The sequence below is a fragment of the Macrobrachium rosenbergii genome, chromosome 32 (genome assembly GCF_040412425.1).
Source record: "Macrobrachium rosenbergii isolate ZJJX-2024 chromosome 32, ASM4041242v1, whole genome shotgun sequence".
NCBI lineage: Eukaryota > Metazoa > Arthropoda > Malacostraca > Decapoda > Palaemonidae > Macrobrachium > Macrobrachium rosenbergii.
Window position 1 is genome coordinate 994,461 of NC_089772.1, and position 19,361 is coordinate 1,013,821.

The 19,361-nt window shown below is 39.1% G+C and overlaps 1 protein-coding gene across 1 annotated transcript in view; it reads right to left on the reverse strand.

The window, feature by feature from the left end:
- Positions 1-36: 36 nt before the first annotated feature.
- Positions 37-19,361, reverse strand: part of LOC136855734 (uncharacterized) — a 44,230-nt gene continuing 24,905 nt past the window's right edge. Inside the window, 1 exon segment of the mRNA XM_067133103.1 lies at positions 37-114. Within this exon segment, the coding sequence (XP_066989204.1) occupies positions 37-114 (78 nt within the window).

Genomic DNA, 19,361 nt, shown 5'->3' on the forward strand with positions numbered 1-19,361 from the left:
AAACGATAAATCCGTAAAGCGCGTATTATGATGAAATCAAGTGAAAATAGCAAACAGAATCTTGAATCTTTTATACAAAACAAACGCCCCCAAACGGCCATCGTCATTTGCTATCTATGGACAAGAATAATAGATAAATTAATTTCACAACAAGATGTATTTTAGTTATATTTCGACTTGAAAACACTTCGTATAACAAAAAATAACCTTGCCCATATAAGTAAAGTATCTAGAGATTCATTTACACTAACTAGGTCAAGGTTGGGGAGCAACCTTGGAGGAACCCAGGCTTCGGGCCTCCGGAGGGATCGGGAACGAGAGGAGTCAATAAATCTTCGGGAACTCAGGGCTGTAAAGGAAGCCCTCAGGTGTTTTTCAGTCCTAGTACGCAACAGAGTAGTGTCTCTGTTTTGCGACAGCATAACTCCGTGTTGTATCTGAAGAACTCAGGGGGATCAAGATCAACAGAACTCAATACTATAACACATAGAGTCCTGAGAAGATGTGAAGAATGGAAAGTGTCTCTTCTTCCCCAACTCGTATCAAGGAGTCTCAACGTACTGGCCGACTCATTAAGTTGCTCTTGTCAGGTATTAGGGGGAGAGTGGACTTTGGCTCAGGAAGTAGTATGTCAGGTTCTCTGGAAGTGGGCAGCATCTGTGGACTTTTTCGCGACGAGATTAAACCATCGTCTTCCGGTTTATTTCTCACCAGTGGTGGACCCCATGTCGATAGGCACCGCTGTGACGTTACAAAATTGGAATCACATGCAGGTTTATGCTTTCTGCCATTCGATCTCATTCATCAGGTAATCAGGAAATTGTGGGAGTGTCAAGACGTCTATGACTCTAATAGCTCCTCACTGGCCCTACACCCTTGGTTTCCGGAACTCCTAAGCTCCTTACGGAAGTTCCAATGTTCCTTCCCATGCAGAAGATCTTCTCAGACAACTGCTTTTTCATCATTATCATCCAAACCCTCGCATGCTGAATCTAGTTTCAGGCGACTGCCGAGTGAGTAGCTAGACAGACCGGACTCGCTAAAGCTGTGTCTAGACAGCTTTCTTTCAGCTTGAGAAAGTCGACCCATAAGCTTTACCAGGTCAGCTGGACAATGTATAGAAGTTGGTGTCGTAAGGAAGGTCATTCCATCTTTAGACCTTCCATAGCCAAAATAGCCGATTTTCTTGTATTCCTTCGGAAAGTCAAGGTTCTTTCGTATTCGGCGATTGCTGGCTACCGCTCAATGCTTAGCAGCACATGTAGTTTCCATCTTCCCGAAAATTTCTAGTAGTAAGATCACCCATGATTGATTAGATTCCTTTAAGATTAAATGTCCTGTTTTGCCAACTCAGGCTCCTCCGTGGGATTTGTCGGAAGTTCTAACGTTAAGACAGCTGAGTAAGAAGGTTTTTTTCTTATGACTTTAACTACAGCTAGAAAGGTGGGCGAGCTTCAGGCAGTTTCTAGGCTGGTTTCCCAGGCGGGAAATGATTCGTATTTGTCTCTTCCAGAATTCGTTGGTAAGTTGGAGTTGGAGGTTACCCCTCTGCCTCGTTCGTTGAGGGTTCTTTATCGGCAAGAGTTCATTTCCGGCGATCCAGTGGAGATGTCTTTATGTCTGGTGTGAGCATTAAAAGTCTATTTATCAAAGGTTGAGAAACTGTGTCCACGTCTGCATACACTTCTCATCTCTCCGTGGAATCCTTCCCGTCCGCTGTCAAAGAATGCGATTAGTTACTTTCTGAGGGAGATGATTTCCCAGGCTTCTCAGGGTTCTTCTTCGTCGTCTTCAAGCTGTATTACCCTGAGCACACAGTATTCGGACTTTTGGAGTATGGCCACTTCATCTTCCTTTCTAAGGAATTGTTCAGTGTCTTCTATTCTGGAGGTGGCTACATGGAAGTCCGTTCCTTTTGCTTAAGAGATGTTCAGTTCACCCCATCGGAGGTTGAACTCTGTTATCTAATGGTACAAACACCCCAGGCACTCCCACAGTTATCCCACATACCCCTTATGAACAGAGATCTTCTGTCTCCGACATGCTGAATGACCCAGTAACAAAGTATTCCCCAAAACACCCCCTTGTATGACCAAAAATGGTTCTGTCAAAGATCTACCCCCGAGAGATAAATCTACATCTACACATCCCAAAATCTGTTTCCTATTTGCTTGACGTCACATACAGCTTCCTTAGCAGGTCTCAAAGAACGATCGGGAAACATCGATCTGAACAACTCATAATTCATAAGATTAATAGAGGCGCCTGTATCTATAAAGACCCTTACATTTATCCCATGCACAGACCCAATGACGACTGGCTTCAACCCTGAGGGTTCTCCCAGAAGTCCTGTATCCCAAGAAACACCCATCCAGTTTTCCTTTACAACTGACCGGTCTTTAGACAATGTCTACCGATCACAAGATCCCCTTGAAAAATCCACGTGAGGAACTTTCTTATCTGAGCTACCAAAATTCTGAAATACAGGCCTACCATTATACTGTCTCCGAGACAGGCAAGACCGCCAAGGATGACCATAACTCTTACAACTGCCACAATATTAAACACAACAAAATTTCTTAATGTGTCCCTGCGTATTACAATTAAAGCAACGAATCCGTGGGATCCAAAAACTCAAGCCACCCATTGACCTTTGGCTATTCAGAATTTCAACAAAATCCTTTGGACCGCGGACTGAATCTGTGCGTCCTACACAACCATTGGCTGATCTAAGGAATCTCTGATCACTATTTCCTCTTCTCAGTTTTGCAGCTTTTTTCTTCGTAAATAAAACCGTTAACTTATTCTTGGCTGATCACATATGCAAAAAATTACCCAAGTCCTGCGAAAGGACACCCTTTACAGAAAAAACCCAGGGAAAAACAATTTCCCCGACAGAATTCCCATATAACAAGAAACTTAGAATGTTAATTCCCTTTACTCTAACAATTAGTTCCTAAAACCCAAAAGAAGGTGCTAATCAAACCCACCATTAAATCCAAAGTTAATTAAACCCACCATCCAATCCAAAATTAACTAAACCCACAATTAAATTCAAAATTAATTAAACCCTTAATTAAATTCAAAATTAAGTAAGCTCAAAATTAAATTCACCATTAATTAAACCCATTACTCAAATAAACCCCATAATTAAATTCAAAATTAACTCACCCCACAATTAAATCCAAAGTCCCATGAAAAAAAAAAATTGCTGGCTAAACTCACAGCTGACTTGCAAAAGTGGGTCAAAGTGGCCTCGCGTCTTTCAAGGCCAAACCACAAAAAAAAAAAAAAAATTCAGTCTTCCAAAGTAAAGAGAATGGGCATCTACTCTCACATATAGAAAATGGGGCTCGAGCAGATGGACGAGAGAGAGAGAGAGAGAGAGAGAGAGAGAGAGAATTCGTCCCTCACCTCCTCAGAGCAACACCCCACTCTCCCTATCACCACCCCGCCAGGTATGCCGAAGCACACAGAAAAAAAATGCTGAGCGCAAGGCCCCAAAGTCGTTAGGCAAGAATTGCTGAATAAGCTCCCAGCAACAGCTCCCACTTTACGTATCTGCATGTATGCACCCAAACTATCACACGTACATGTGTAATTATATAAATAAGAAAAAACAGTTAAAAAGCACTAGGAAATTAATACACACAGTAATTCAACAAATGTCAAATAAATTCCTGCCCAGTTATCAAAGTTCCCAGATATAACACAAGAATAAAATAGTCCCTTTACTAAACCCTAAACGCCGATGCGAACTGCCGATTACTATATATATATAAAAAACAAAGATATGAGACATGATCAAAATTCAGTTGCACAGCTCAGAGTACAGCAAAGCAAGCAAGACGCTTCGCCCAAACTAATGACGTCACTGACACGTCACTCAGCTGATGCAGTCACTACAGCCACTGCCTCAAAAAATCAGTTACAGTGTAATGAAAAGTCCAATTTGACATTAAAATATCAGTAAAAAATGACAACACTTACGTACACCTCTGCTTAACGGCGAATGAGAACCCTCTCACCAAAGACAAAGAGAGAGAGAGAGAAGGAGAAAACAAACACTTGCGTGAATTTTCGTGTGTTTTAAAATACACAAGCAGTCAAAATACCGCAGTTAACTTAACACTATACACATTAATATATCCCTAAACACTCCCCAGTGTGAACTAACGCCCTGTTAATACCCATATTAACACCCTGCGCCCCGAGATGCATTATTAAACACACACAGGGACTTTGCACCCAAGAAAAAGACTGACTCGCCATGTCTCGCTTGATAGCAATATCCTAAGCTGAATCGCTGACCCATCAAAATCTATTCTGAGATGCCAATACTAGCATTACTAAAATATGTCTCTTTGGAAGCGTATCCCTAACTATCTATATATCTATCTATGTCTAACACAGCTGCCAACCACTGTTAACGTCCCCGGGTTCTGAGGGCCATCTTTATTGAGGTGTATCTGTGTTAAGAACAGAATCAAACATCTCACTTTTCTTGAGATGTCCCTGGTAGCAGTGGCACTTCTATATTGTCAAAACTTCTATCCTAAACCTATCTTTACACGAAGGCCTACTGAAATGAGACACTGATATACAAAACTAGACTTTATTGACAAATTTAACGAAAGTAACTCAGCAAAAGCTACCGTCATGATATGGAGTGATTCACACGCTCTATCAATGGAAAACATAATTAGGAAAATACAGTTTCACAAACAAGCATAGCCATTATTTTATGCCAAGCAATGCTAGTGAATAACCCCCTTGTCATCAAGCAAAGTAATAAGGTCATAAAGACCACAATAAAAGTCATATCGTATGTAAGGAAAAAAAAACACCACTTCCAAATATTCGTCCTCCAGGACGATATTCGAATTCCTGTAGAAAGCAGTACATCATTATATTAAAACCTGAAATTAATGTACATATTCAAGATAGAAAAAAATGCACAAATGGACAATTTCAATATGTAGACATCATTTGGTTTCACTGCTTCTCAACCGGGGGTTTTCCGTCTAAAGTCTGGAAAAGATATCAGTGTTACTGGATGTTCTTACTCATGTTCTATGGTCGTAAATAACGTACGTATCTTCTTACTGGCGGTTTCTTTGAACACTACACCAGGCTAAAACACATATCTGCCACTCGAGATCAAGGCCGTCTCCCCTGTGAGAGAGCTGTTCCTCCCATAAATATCTTATGGGAGATCGCACACACACACGCACATACCCCACCGGAATTCAGCACTTCCAGTGCATCCGTTCAATGTCCTATCATGCTGTTTCCATGTGTTCAGACCATGATCAAATAGTTCTCTGCATCTGACGAAGCAAATTCCAATGTCAACACAAATCCACATGCCGTGAGAGCCACTGACAGGTCATCATGTATCTCACTGTTGTCCAATGAGAACCCAGACTTAATACATAAATACACACAACACACACATACATATATTATATTATATTATATATTATATATATATATATATATATATATATATATATATATATATATATATATATATATATATATATGTATATATATATGTATATATATATATATATATATATATATATATATATATATATATATATATATATATATATATATATATATATATACTAGACCACCCATGGCCCATTGGGTCACTTTTTTATTATTACATTTTTAACCAAAGGTCCACACCCATACTCATACCCTTACCCATACCATATCCATATCCGTACCATTTCTATACACATACCCATACCCATACTGATACCCATACCCATATCTATACCCATATCTGTACCATACCCATACCCATATGCATATTATACCCATACCCATATCTGTACCATAACCATACCCATATCCATACCATACCCATACCCATACCCATACCATGACCATACCCATACCTATACCCGTACCCATACCTATACCCATACCCAAACTGATACCCATACCCATATCTGTACCATACCCATATCCTTACCATACCCATACCCATAGCTGTACCATACCCACACCCATACCTGTTCCTCTGTAACAGAAGGAAATTCCATTGCAAGTATTTGGAGCTAGCCTTGTGAATTTTCACAGGATATTGCCTTCATCTGCAGCAGCAAATCACATCCCTTTTTACATGCTTTTATTTAACTTGACTTCTGCATCTGTCTGTGTGTCTGTTTGGGTCAAATCTTGTAACTCAATTTTCTACCTGTTCCCTTTGCCCAATGGACTTGAAATTTTGCATGCTTCCTCAATCCTAGTGACAACACAACCTTACGTGATCAGTAGGTCAGCAGTGACCTCTAGTGTCCCTACAGTGACCTTTCCCAGTATCTCAGGATTTGTATGAAACTCTTCGGATTTTTCACAACTTCTTTGACTCAGTAAATAACCCCTTCCCCTTCCACCCCACTCCCCTCCCCCATCCCTCCCCCTCCCCAAGCACACGATCAAGTCTTAATTTAGCTGTGTCCTCCCCTCCCCATCCATCTTCCCTCCCCTTCCCACATCCCATCCCCTCCCCCTTCCCCCTTCCGAAGCAACGATCAAGTGTTAACTTAGCTGTGTCCCCCTCCCTTCCCTCTTCCATCCCCTCCACTTCCACTTTTCTCCCCTTTCCCTTCCCCTCCCCTCCCTTGCCCCTCCCAGTCAAGAGGAAATTTCATTGCTTACCTGTTACTACAAAGTCGAGACGTCCCATCTATTGGTAGCATTGATAGTGACCTCATCAGAAGGCTACTGGTAGAGCATATCTGTACCTCTCTCTCTCTCTCTCTCTCTCTCTCTCTCTCTCTCTCTCTCTCTCTCTCTCTCTCTCTCTCTCTCAGGTCTACAGCGAAACAAGCTTTACCCAAAATAACTTATTTGACAAAATCTAACATAACTAGATTGCAAGAAATAAAAGATGAAATAAAATGGAATATTAAAGTTCCCGAAAGATCAGTCGTATTACGGTCTATCATATTTTAACTAATTAATGTCTTTACACTGCAACTTGCAATAGGTCAAAATAAGTCAAAGTCCAGTACATTCCCAGTAAGTACGTCTTCAACCTCTTTCTCAGTGAAACATCTGAAGAAGTCAAATAAATCCCTTACTAACCAAAATGCATAAAAACAAAGATATGGGAATTCCTCCCATGTTACTTATGAAGTACACACAATACAATAAATGCTTAAAAAAAGACAATATATAAATGAAAAAAGCAATCTACAGTTTGGGAAATTAAATGTGGTTCCTACGTCCAAACAGTCTTAATTGATAAATCTCAAACCACAGAGCCTTCACTGAAGACTTTTAATAATGTTTAGTGTTGATCCTCGAGTGATCTTTTTTCCATAAATAATCCCTTCACACGCTGGGACTCTGCCCAAAAGAAATGAACATACACATGTTTACACTGGAAACTGGACATTTCTGACAAACGCACTCACGAAGTCATGTGACAAGTTCCCACGTCTTGAGAATACCTGACGTAACAATTTTGCTTAATTAGGAAATGTGTCAGATAACAGCTAAACACCCGCTTAAGGGTTTTTGGAAAGTTTTCCTCCTTGTTAATCAGACATCTACTGTGTATTGTAATTCATAAAATACTTGTGACCTATAAGCTTTTCATATATATATATATATATATATATATATATATATATATATATATATATATATATATATATATATATATATATATATATATATATATATATATGGGAGCAGTTCAAAGGGTGACATGTCATAGGAATGACACAACAAGGGAGTGACACCTCAGATATAGATTTCAACGGAGTGACAGCCATCCAGCCATTATTTGAAATATGTTAACAATTCAGTGGTTCTATTTTTTAAAATAAAATCTTAATAATTTAATGATTTTTATAATTTTTGGTTACTTTGTCACTTCATCATTATGTCACCTCAATAAAATGTCACTCCTTCAATACAGACCCATATATACAGTATATGTATGTATATATATATATATATATATATATATATATATATATATATATATATATATATATATATATATATATATATATATAAATATAAAATATATATATATATATACATATATATAGATGAAATATTCTATCTTTTGTAACAATATAACTACTAGCAATAACAAGCTATTCCTTCATATCAAGTAGTATTTCTGAAGTTACAATGAAAGGTGGACCTTAATTACTGTTTCCTGTGGATATTATTCATCCTCATTTTACATTTCAAAAAAATTCCCGTATTATAAGTCCTCAAAGAAAAGCGAGTTCCTTCCTTCCCTGGCGTGTTACTTCCTTATTGAAAGCCGTTTGCAAAGACTCCCAGCCTTTTCAATGCAAATGCAATTATCCTTTCTGCGTATTGAAGGGTCACTTTTTCAAAATAAGGTTTAGCTGCTGAAAAGCTATTTTCTTGCCTGCCGTCGCTTCCATTGCAAATTCATCATCGTCATCATCATTCCTCTCCGAACGGAATTGATTGCGTGGGGCTTCGATGGCCCTTTTTCCCGTCTGTTGTGAATGATTTCCTCTCTCACAAATGACACGTAATTATGCGGCGGCATCAGCGGTTCCTGGAAACTCCGCAGATCACGTGATCTTCCCCAGCCATCTTTTCCTTTCCCCAAGAGAATGAGCTCTTATTTATTTCATCTCTCATCTCTGTTTGCTTGGACTTCTTTTTCTGTCTGAGTTTCTTTGGTCGTTTTTTATGCTTGCTCGCTTGAGGATGGAAGGTTTCTGGAGAAGTCTGGAAATTGTGTTATTTCATTGGTTACCTGTATACTTCAATTCATGTATGTATACATTAACACATATGTACAGTATATAGTTGCAAGCAGGACGTTTATTTTACGAGATATTTATAACCTAAGGAAACTAATTTTCACGTTAGATAATAAAGCTACAGTCATTTCAGAAACAATAAGTTAAGTATACCTTAGTTTAACCAGACCACTGAGCTGGTTAACAGCTCTTCTAGGGCTGGCCCAAAGGATTAGATTTATTGTACTTGGCTGAGAACCAGTTGGTTACCTAGCAACGGGACCTACAGCTTATTGCGGAATCCGAACCACATTATATCGAGAAATTAATTTCTATCACCAGAAATAAATTCCTCTAATTCTTCATTGGCCGGTCGGAGACTCGAACGCCGGCCCAGCAGAGTGCTAGCCGAGAACGGGTGAGGGCACATGCAATATACAAGTGAGAGGATTACATTCTCCCCCACAGAGGAATATCCAGACGTCAGGGTTAGTAACCATATCCCCGGAAATGAAGGAGCCTGACTTCCATGCAGAAATCCTCTTTTGTAGAGCCTCCTGCGTAGCAACTTCCGAGAGAAGGGAGGGATTCCCGCACGCAGGTGAACTAAGGATATGAGCTCTGCACTGTTGGAGGTAGTTTGTGACGTCAGCCGCTGTCTTGGGTTCAGCTTGTAACCTTCTCTTTAACGCAACACTGGGAAGATATTTATGCATATGACAGAGTAACTTCCAGGATGAATTTCTGTATTAGACTGAAGCATATATGCTCGTGCAGTTCAACAGTTTAACATTACTGATCAATAAGAAAGAGGTGTCTGGGGTGAATCATGTTATGGAAGTCTTTAGCAGAATGGTTCAAAATAAACTATTCTCGTTGAGCATTACAAAATAAAAAAAAAATAAACATACAGACAGAGAAGAAACAGCTTAACAAAACATAGGACAATAACAATTGTACAGACGATATTTGGGAGTTTACAGGTGGAACCATGATTTTGATAAATATACTCGTAGATACAAGTACTGTCAGGTCATTTTCTTTTCATACCTGTCCTGTTAGTGAAAAGTCTTTATATCCTATAAATGCTTTACATATTTTTGAGTGGTTCCTGGTATTAGACTGGTCAGAACTAGACAGTTTGCTCCCGGTTCTGAAGCTGGCTCTCCTATGAGCTTGGATGCGCACTCGCAACAGCCTTCTAGTGCATCCCACATAGATCCCCTGACTATATTGGGGGCACTTGTACTTATATATAACGTTGGATGTAAAAAAAGGGCTGAGCTTGTCTTTAAACTGAAAGAGAGAGCCAGCTGAATGAGTTTGAGGTTAAGGGCCGGTAATTCCTTTTGAATGATGTGTAGAAATTTCCTTCTGAAAGAATCGTCTCGTACATAGGGAACGCCGCATACAAATCATTTCAGGAACAGTGCAATATAGAGTAGGTGGCGTCTTTTAGTCGACATCCTATTCAACAGTTAAAAAAATAGTTTTGTTCCTGAAATTGTTAGTTAGGGCTGTTACATCGTCATGAAAAGTGAGCCAATTGGATGACAGCGCAAAAGCCCTGTGGAGGAGAGGAGAAACAGCATTTAATTTAAAATTGAAATAAAAAAAAATATAGAAATTCATACCCAGGCCCGTAAACGTACCTCCACGATATATGCCAGTGTAGAATCCTGCCGAGTTCCTGGACGCAAGAAGTCCAGAAATGGAAACTTGCTGTTAGATTCTTTCCCTGGTGTCACTTTTATGTTAGGGTGTTGCCTATTAAATCCTTGTAAGTCGAATTTATCTCAGTTTCTAAGTTTCGTATTAGTATCGATATAGAATTCAGAGTGATATAGAGAATCCCTGTATAGTTTAAACTTGACAAATTTGGTACTATGTTATACAGTTGGCAGTACTGTAGAAAATCTAGATCTAGTTTAGGTTTCTCGAGTTTCTTAGTAAATTTCTCCAACAAACGGCACTTGGCGAGGAGAGATGCTCCGTACCTGGTCCGAATCAACTCGTGGAAATGGTTCAGTCCCCGGCACGAAGTTTAAGCAGAGCCACGTACAAAAGTAACATAAGTACTAGAGTTATATTGCATTTTAGCTTAACTCCTATTCTTGGGAAACAATGTTGTAATTCCTGTGCTAAAATTTTCCACTGTTGTTTAAAAAGTGTCATAAGACTGATTTTCACATCTCTTATAAGCAGTTCAGTTAAAAACAGCAAGAGAATTCTTTGCATGAGAATTAAAACTTTGGAAGCGCTGAATTTTTATGTTTGGCAAAGTCAGTTAAATCAGTCTTTGTCTTAATAGAACTACGCTTCTGTGTTTAAATTTTACACAAAATATTGTATCGGTAAATTTCTTAAGAGACTTTTCTTGTAAATTACCAACAGATAGCGGAGGGTAACCACCTGTTGGGGATGCGTGTGTTTGCACATTATCACAGGTTACCGTAACTCACTCATTCTCGGACTCCCTATTACAGTGTTGCTGCAAGCAAATTTTATCGCATGTTGTGTAATAACACCATGTGCAATAAACTGTCAAACTCCCTAAGAAATCCTCAGGTTAGAGTGCCCTGCTGTGAAGTGGAACTGTTTTATAAATCAGATCATTTCTGAGGATTTCGGCAGGTGATTTTGTTTTGCTTAGTTCAAGGGTCCTGCCAGAAGTGAATGGTTGCATGTTATGCTAACATCATCTCTGGGCATGCGTGAGTCGAGATTATGCACTGAAGTCAGTGTGTCAAAGCAGAATTGTAGTCAATTGTTGCAAATTAGGTTTGACTTGTCAAAATGTAAAGCAGTCACACTTAGTCTGTTGTTATTAAGAATTCTTTTCCTGTGTAAAAGGTAAAGTGAGATCCTCCTTGTGTAAAAGTAACTCCTGCTGTTGTTATAGTCTTTATACTGTATTAGACATTGCACACCACTTATTAGAGAAAGTTACTGGGGATTCTTGGTTTGCACTCCTTTTTGAGACGTAGCTTAGTAGTAAGTCATGTCAGAGTTCCATTCCGTAATTCACTTGTCTGAGAAGTTATTCCTGCAGATGCAATCTTTTCGAGAGGCTGAAGTATACTAGTGGCAGACTTAACTTTTATAAGTGTGTTATTTTCATTCTGGGTGGTGGTTCATTTGTTTAGTCTTTTCTTTTTCCTTTTACAGTTTTGTGTTGGTCGTATGAAGCATTGTACTGTGAGTCGTAATTTGTCAGTAGTCGTTTTTATTTCTTATTTTATGCTTACTCCTTGTTCGTGTACATTTCTTGTGTTTCTATGTCTGTGTTGTGTTATTACCGTGCTTGGATTATGCATCAGCGTTAATGTTATGGTGGAAAACGTAGTGTTAAACCCAGTGATATTATTCAAAGTCCTTAGTGGATCCTGAAATAATACGTAGTCCTTTCTCAAGTTCCAAATCTTGAAAGTAAACGAGCAGTGATCGTCAGAATATAATATAATTTTTACTTATTATCTCAGTGTTCAAAATAGAACAACGAGCAGTCTTCTATGGGGACCCGAAACTCAGTCTGTTCAGCCATCCGTCTGAGGTTTTACTGAGAAAGAGTAAATAAAGTTCATAAGTGTTCTATCTTGGAATGATGTGGAGCCCAGGCATACTACACTAACTGTTGAAATTCATTAATCTTAACTGATAAGAGTCAGTGGGCCGTAAAGCTTTGAGCACTTGCAGAGAGCCCAGGTTTGAAAGAGAGATAGATCATCCCACTCTAAACATTCTCCACCTGCTCGAAATCTTCATGCGTCAGACTGAGCCATCGTATATCTATATATTAACATTTAAGCTGACTAATTGCTGGCCTGTGAAAAGGTGTGTCCGGTGCAGGTGGCCTTTATGTTGACGTTGGTATTTTCCACGGTTAGATACAGCGGGTATCTGACTCGTTCATTTGTGCCCTCTGGTCATGACCAAGATACATGGGGACAACTTGACAGATTGAGGGAAGCTTTGTGATATCTGTGGATTCAGAAGGTGGAATCCTTCGAACATTGAACTTGATAGTGACGTCACGCTTCAAGGATTTGTGCGTGAACTCTCTAGTGTGTATATTATAGAGGAACCAACAATGGGTATTCACGACAGATTTGCTGGTGAAGCTTTGAGCTATGTTGTGGATTCAGAGGAAGTTTCATGGCCATAGGCTGTGAATAAGATAACTCATTAACACACATCTTTTTCAGACATTATGCAGAATACCCATTTTATGTTGCAGTGAAACCCTTCCTTCGAACATTGAAGTTTTGATATTTGTGACGTCACATTTGTTTGTTTCTGTTTATAAGTTTTGTAACTAAGCATTTGTTTGTTTCTGTTTATAAGTTTTGTAACTAAGCATTTGGCTGTTTATTAAGTTTTGAGCATTTGTGTGCAAGGTTTATTCATATCTGAACTCTCTAGTGTGTATATTATAGAGGAACCATGCAATGGGTATTCACTTCGATTTGCGGCTAGTGAGATCGCTCCTTGAGCTGTGTTAGTGAATAAGAACAGCTTCACTCCAGTTGACTACTTGATCCTGGATTATCCTGAATTATCTTTCTGTTTATTACCCATTCAAATTGAAACAATTGACCATCTGGTATTCTTGTTGTTTTTGTTTACTTTTGTAACATTCTTTTCATAAAGATCTTGCTTCACTCCATGTCTCATTTGTTGCCCAGATGATGCGTTAATAAACGTGACAAAAGTAACATTCTTTTCATCCATGTCTCATTTGTGCCCAGATTGGTACTGAATTTCTGCCTACCATTTTCCTGTGGGATTTTTATATATATATATATATATATATATATGTGGATTTATATATATATATATATATATATATATATATATATATATATATATATATATATATATATATATATATATATATATATATATATATTCATGTATATTATTCATGTCTTTTCTTCTTCCTTCGGATCTAGGATAGGACAGATATAGGACTGACCACCTAAATGGCCTTGCACTTAAGAGATTACTTTTTTTTTAATCAGGATACAGAACAGAATCACGGTCATAAAGAAAGTATATTTGAAACAAATGACTTAATTGTAGGGACGTTTTTATGTTAGACATGCTGGTGCATCAAAGGCTTTTTTCCATTTAGAAACAAATGACTGTTAGCAGACGTTTGAATGCTAGGAAAATATAATACGGATTCCAGAAAGAAAAAAGAAGAAAGCCTCTGCTCAAGGAATCAGCTGCACGAGGAAATGCCACTGCAGAAGGGTGATCAGGACACAGACTTTCACCTCAGCAGTCAACTTTCCTCACGGGTCTCGGTAGACTTGCTGTTCTTACCGGGCTTCCCGGGCTTCTCCGGCTTGTCGGGCTTCTCAGGCTTGTCGGGCTTCTCAGGCTTGTCGGGCTTACCGGGTTTCCCGGGCCCTTTGGACTGATCAGAGCTATTTGATTCACTGGAGTCATCAGGATCTGAAGAAGATGATCCGGTGCTCCTGACGACGGTCCAGGCAGCCCGGAAGCCCGATTTCGGTTGTCTGGAGAAGAAGAGGACGTTCATTTGGGTCCCGGTGGAGAGGAACTTGTTCTTGTTGAGGAGCAGAGGCGACGGGGGCTTCCTGGTCTGGGTCCATCGGCAATATCTGATGGTGCTGGAAGCGGGGTAAGTGACGTCACCGTCTTCGTTGATGAGGATCTCGTTCTCATCGCAGTTCTGGTCGAGTTTGGTCTGGAAGAGCTCCAGTTCGACCTTCTTTCCAGCCGGTGCCTGGAAATGATCGTGGGCAGATTGGTGACAAGTGGGCAAAAATCTTCATTCATTCTTCAAATTGAACAAACCCTTGGCCCAGAAAATTGAGTGGCGCTGTCATTGCAAGGAAAATTGTTCAAAGAAGTAGAATTTTTTTGTTATTACAATTATGAATAGGACATTTATTGAAAGAAAATGAGTTCCACGCCCATGCAACTATTCTTGCAATGAATGACAAATTATTCCAACAATAAACAAAAGTGTTATCTTGAAAAATACCATGATATTGTAAACATTCTTATGAAGAACAAAGCTTATAAAAATAATAATAGCTCGCTTTCCTTTATCAATCTAAGCAAAATGCGACCACATGAGGAAGAAAAAGAACTTTTGGTTAGTAAAATCACCCACAGGCATCGCTAGACAAGAGAAAAATCCAGTAAAAGTACTGTCCATTCACTGAACTGAGGAACAATACCTTGATCCACCATTCGCAGGCCTTAGTCTCCCAGGCACCGTTAGGCTGAGGAGGCGTCATGATCACCTCCGAAGCTCCGAGGCCTCCCGTCGTGACCAGCTGAGAGAGAAAACAAGTAAAAAACGAGTTTTCTGTACATCGCATAACCAAGGCCACCGAAAACAGATCTATCTCTCGGTGGTCTTGGTATAATGCTGTATGAACCGCGGTGGTGGCCTGTCCTATATCGTTGCTAGATGCATGATTATGGCTAACTTTAGCCTTTAAATAAAATAAAAACTACTGAGGCTAGAGGGCAGAAATTTGGTATGTTTGATGATTGGAGGGTGGGTGATCAACATACTAATTTGCAGCCGTGTAGTCTCAGTAGTTTTTAAGATCTGAGGACTGACAGAAAAAGTGCGGACAGAATAAAGTGCGGACGGACAGACAAAGCCGGTACAATTGTTTTCTTGTACAGAAAACTAAAAGGCATAAAAATCAAAACCAGTAACCCCTTTCTTGCGTGTTTCATTTTATTTTAGACAGAAAGAGCTGCACCAATGCCACCATATGATGCATTTTACCCGGTCAAAGACAAGGACTTTGTTTTTTTTTCCATTTCGAAGACCTGTCTGTTCGTCTGAAGTCAGTCAAGCTGAAGATCGTTGGATCTCATCTCTTCATCCTGAATCCACCCAACCCCAAATACCGCATGACAATTATCGCTTAAACCATCGGTATATATAATTATTTGTTCTATAGGTGACTGGACTGAATAAAATCAATACTGCTATGCTCTAAAAATATTACCTTCCAACGCAGTAGATGTTACCTTATGAATCTTACTGAGGTTGGCGAACTATGTAAACAATGCAATGATGCAAAAATATGCAGAGGGAAGTTTTAATTACAAAATATCATAGACAATTGCCATGAAATATACTTTTTTTTTACAATCAACACGTACTTGCCCAACTGTAAAAAGCTGAAAGAGGTTTTCATGGTAAAAAACGGCACAAGTACAGTGGCAGAGTCAGTGCTCGAATTGGGAACGAGAAACAAGCTCACCATTTGTGGAGCAGTTTCACTTATGTTATCCTGTCAGCCTTTGCGTCCTTGTTGCCACTCCAGTGTTTTTTGAGCCAACATTAATCCATAATGCTACACTCTCCTCTTTTGATAATCTACACTCAATATCCAGGCGCCCACTTATTTTAACCTTCATCCCGATGCAATTCTCGCTCATATTTTCTCAGCTCCCAGAGGCATCCCACTGAACTGCTCTAGCCAGTTCTAGTTACCTCTATCGTTCTATCGTTAGTCTACTCTCAGCCTTTATTCTCTACACGATTCTTTCATCGGGTGCTTCCAACTCGCTTGTCTTTACATATTTCACGTCCAGTTTTTCAATTCCTCGGTCCAAAAAACATTTGGACCATGTTCGGTTCCGCCTCTCCTATGACAGCAAACCTCCACTCTCACTCTTCCCTACACCAAACATATAACTGTCGAACTTTCAGGCGCGCCTGTTCTTGTCATTACCGAAGAAAGACATTAATTAATAATGACATGATATAATACTGATTATCTTTTCAAAAGTCTTGATGCTGCAGCCTTAATCTGGTGTTTGCCAATTAAAAATCATGATGAAATGTATGCTTGCGTACATTAAACTAACACTGTGAGCCTTGTACATTCGGCTTTTTTCTTGAATTGCTAGCATTGTTACTTTAATATTTCTTTAATGCGTCAGTATTTATATTTGAATTGCATAACTGCTTCCCGTCGTTGGAACTCCAGTTTAAATATATTAATGGATAAGTCAGTTTATTTTCATGGTTTATTCTCGTGAACCGTTATCATACAGTTAATCAGTAGAGAAGCTTTCCACTGCAGATGCCAGCACCTTACCTTGTGACACTCGGACGTCTCTCGAGCGATGGTGATGTTGAATCCAGGAAAACTGAGAAACGAGTCACTGATAAACTCTGCTCTGAAATTATAAGATGGAAGCCGAACTTCTCCGCTTTTAGAACCGCAGAATCTGGAAGGACAAAAGCCGCGAGAACAGAGACTTTTAGAATACTTTGGAAAGCCAGTAGTGTTGTCCGAACCTTTCCAGCTTAAGAGGGCGATAGAATCCAAAGATATTTATGATGTTTCCATATTTTATCTGGAATACTGAGCAAACTGATTAGGTACTGGAGGCATCCAGGTAGTGTGACACTTTCAGGAAAAAGTACTCGAGAGATATTTTACTTCATGTTAACAGTAAATTCAAAACCCAGGTTGCTGTTGTTCTTGCTGTCGGAGCAGCCCTTATGACAAGTAAAAAAAAAAAAAAGCGTGCAGTGGTACATAAGGAAACCAGGCTTCAGAAAACTGTCACTGTTATTTGAATCGACTCGGGAATGATATACCTGTAACTGAGATTTAGATAAAGGAGCCTTTTTGAAATTTCGACAGTCGCAGAATCAAGCTGAAGTCACCTCCGTGCCGTCTCATTCACACACTCGCGGGATTTTCCCCGAACTTGTTTTGTTTTCTCCCGAAGATTTTGAACAACTGAATAGTTTTCGTTCCGGGGCCGATCCCATATTCTTTCTTAGTTGGCCATTAGTTAGCATTTATACATAGAGTTAATCTGTTTAAATCTACAGAATGGGTTGTGTGTTCAATTATAGATATAAGCAAAAATGGAATTCAAACATGTGGAATAACTGAGAAGATTTGTTTATGCAATCATATATGAACAATCAGTGAATGAGCATAAGTGCTGTAAGAACACTAACTTTTCTTCACCGAAGTAAGGAATGGATTTGAAAGAGACGTAATCGAAGCAGAGCCTCCGTCGCAGTCGCCAAAATGACTCCAGAAGGAAGGTGTTGAAAGTGACGCGGGCCCAGGAAGGTTCAGACTGTGAACAGGATGGCAAAAGAATGGCAGTTAGTAACGGCTTTGAGCATGTATCTGCGAGAGGAATAAATGAGTCTCCCTAGTTTATCTCGCGGCGTACAGTCAGCAGAGTTTGCGAAGCATAACTATAAAATAATAATAATAATAATAACAAACATTGTGTATCTGGATATTACGGTAGCAGAACATACAAAATCGTAAGGACGAGCCTTTAAGAAATTATACGAACCAGTAACTCCAGGAAGTTTATTGTCATAAGTTTTAAGCATTCAAAACGAGCACAGGGAAGTCGAGACTCAAATACATTTCAGTTAAGAAATAAAATCGTAGATAATTAGCTGCTAAAAATAAACTAATAAATGAGAACAATAATCTGTTATCAAAAATGGAAATAGTGGCGAAGTGGACGTCAAGCAGAGGAACGCCTGTCCCTTTCTGTCGGAACTGAGGAACCGCTCGAGGCTCGTCAACATTGGTTGTTTGGTGAACCTCACTGTTAGTGCGTTTGCCTCACCACCAATTGCTTTAGCTTCGACTCCAGAGCGGGCTAGAGCGCTGAATTGTACATCTAAAATTTTGTGAGCTCATGTCTTTCATAACTGGGAAGAGGGGTCAGAATAAATTATAGGTCACAATAAGGTCCAGGAGGCCATCAACAGAACACTATATATATATATATGTGTGTGTGTGTGTTTGTGTCCAAGTATTAATAGGTCACATTGTGACCAGTTAATAATTGTATCTGACCCCTCTTTCTAGTTGTGGAACACCACAGAAACTAACTTTAAGGAGTATAATTATATACACATATATGTATGTATGTATATATATATATATATATATATATATATATATATATATATATATATATATATATATATATATATACAGGCAATCCCCGGTTATCAGCGGGTTCCATTTCTGAGGGTGTAATGATAACCGAAAATTGCTGCTAGCTGATTTGCTTTATTGGTGATTTTCGGGGTTTATCAGCGCCGATTTTGGTTACCAGCGCCTCTGTTAGGTATGTCGGTGCCAGTACCCAACTATCAGCGCTGATAAGTGGAAATCGGCGATTTTCAGCACCGAAAATTGCCAATTTTCGTCGCTAGACAAGCCCCATAAAACCGGATCACTGTTAACCGAGCCTGCTGTTAACCGGGGAATGGAATGCCTATATATGTATATATGCATATATATATATATATATATATATATATATATATATATATATATATATATATATATATATATATATATATATATATAAAGTTAAGTATACCTTAGTTTAACCAGACCACTAAGCTGATTAACAGCTCTCCTAGAAAGGGCTGGCTGGCCTAAGAACCAATTGGTTACTTAGCAACGGGACCTACAGCTTATTGTGGAATCCGAACCACATTATAGCGAGAAATGAATTTCTATCACCAGATATAAATTCCTCTAATCCTTCATTGGCTGGTCAGGGAATCGAACGCGGGAC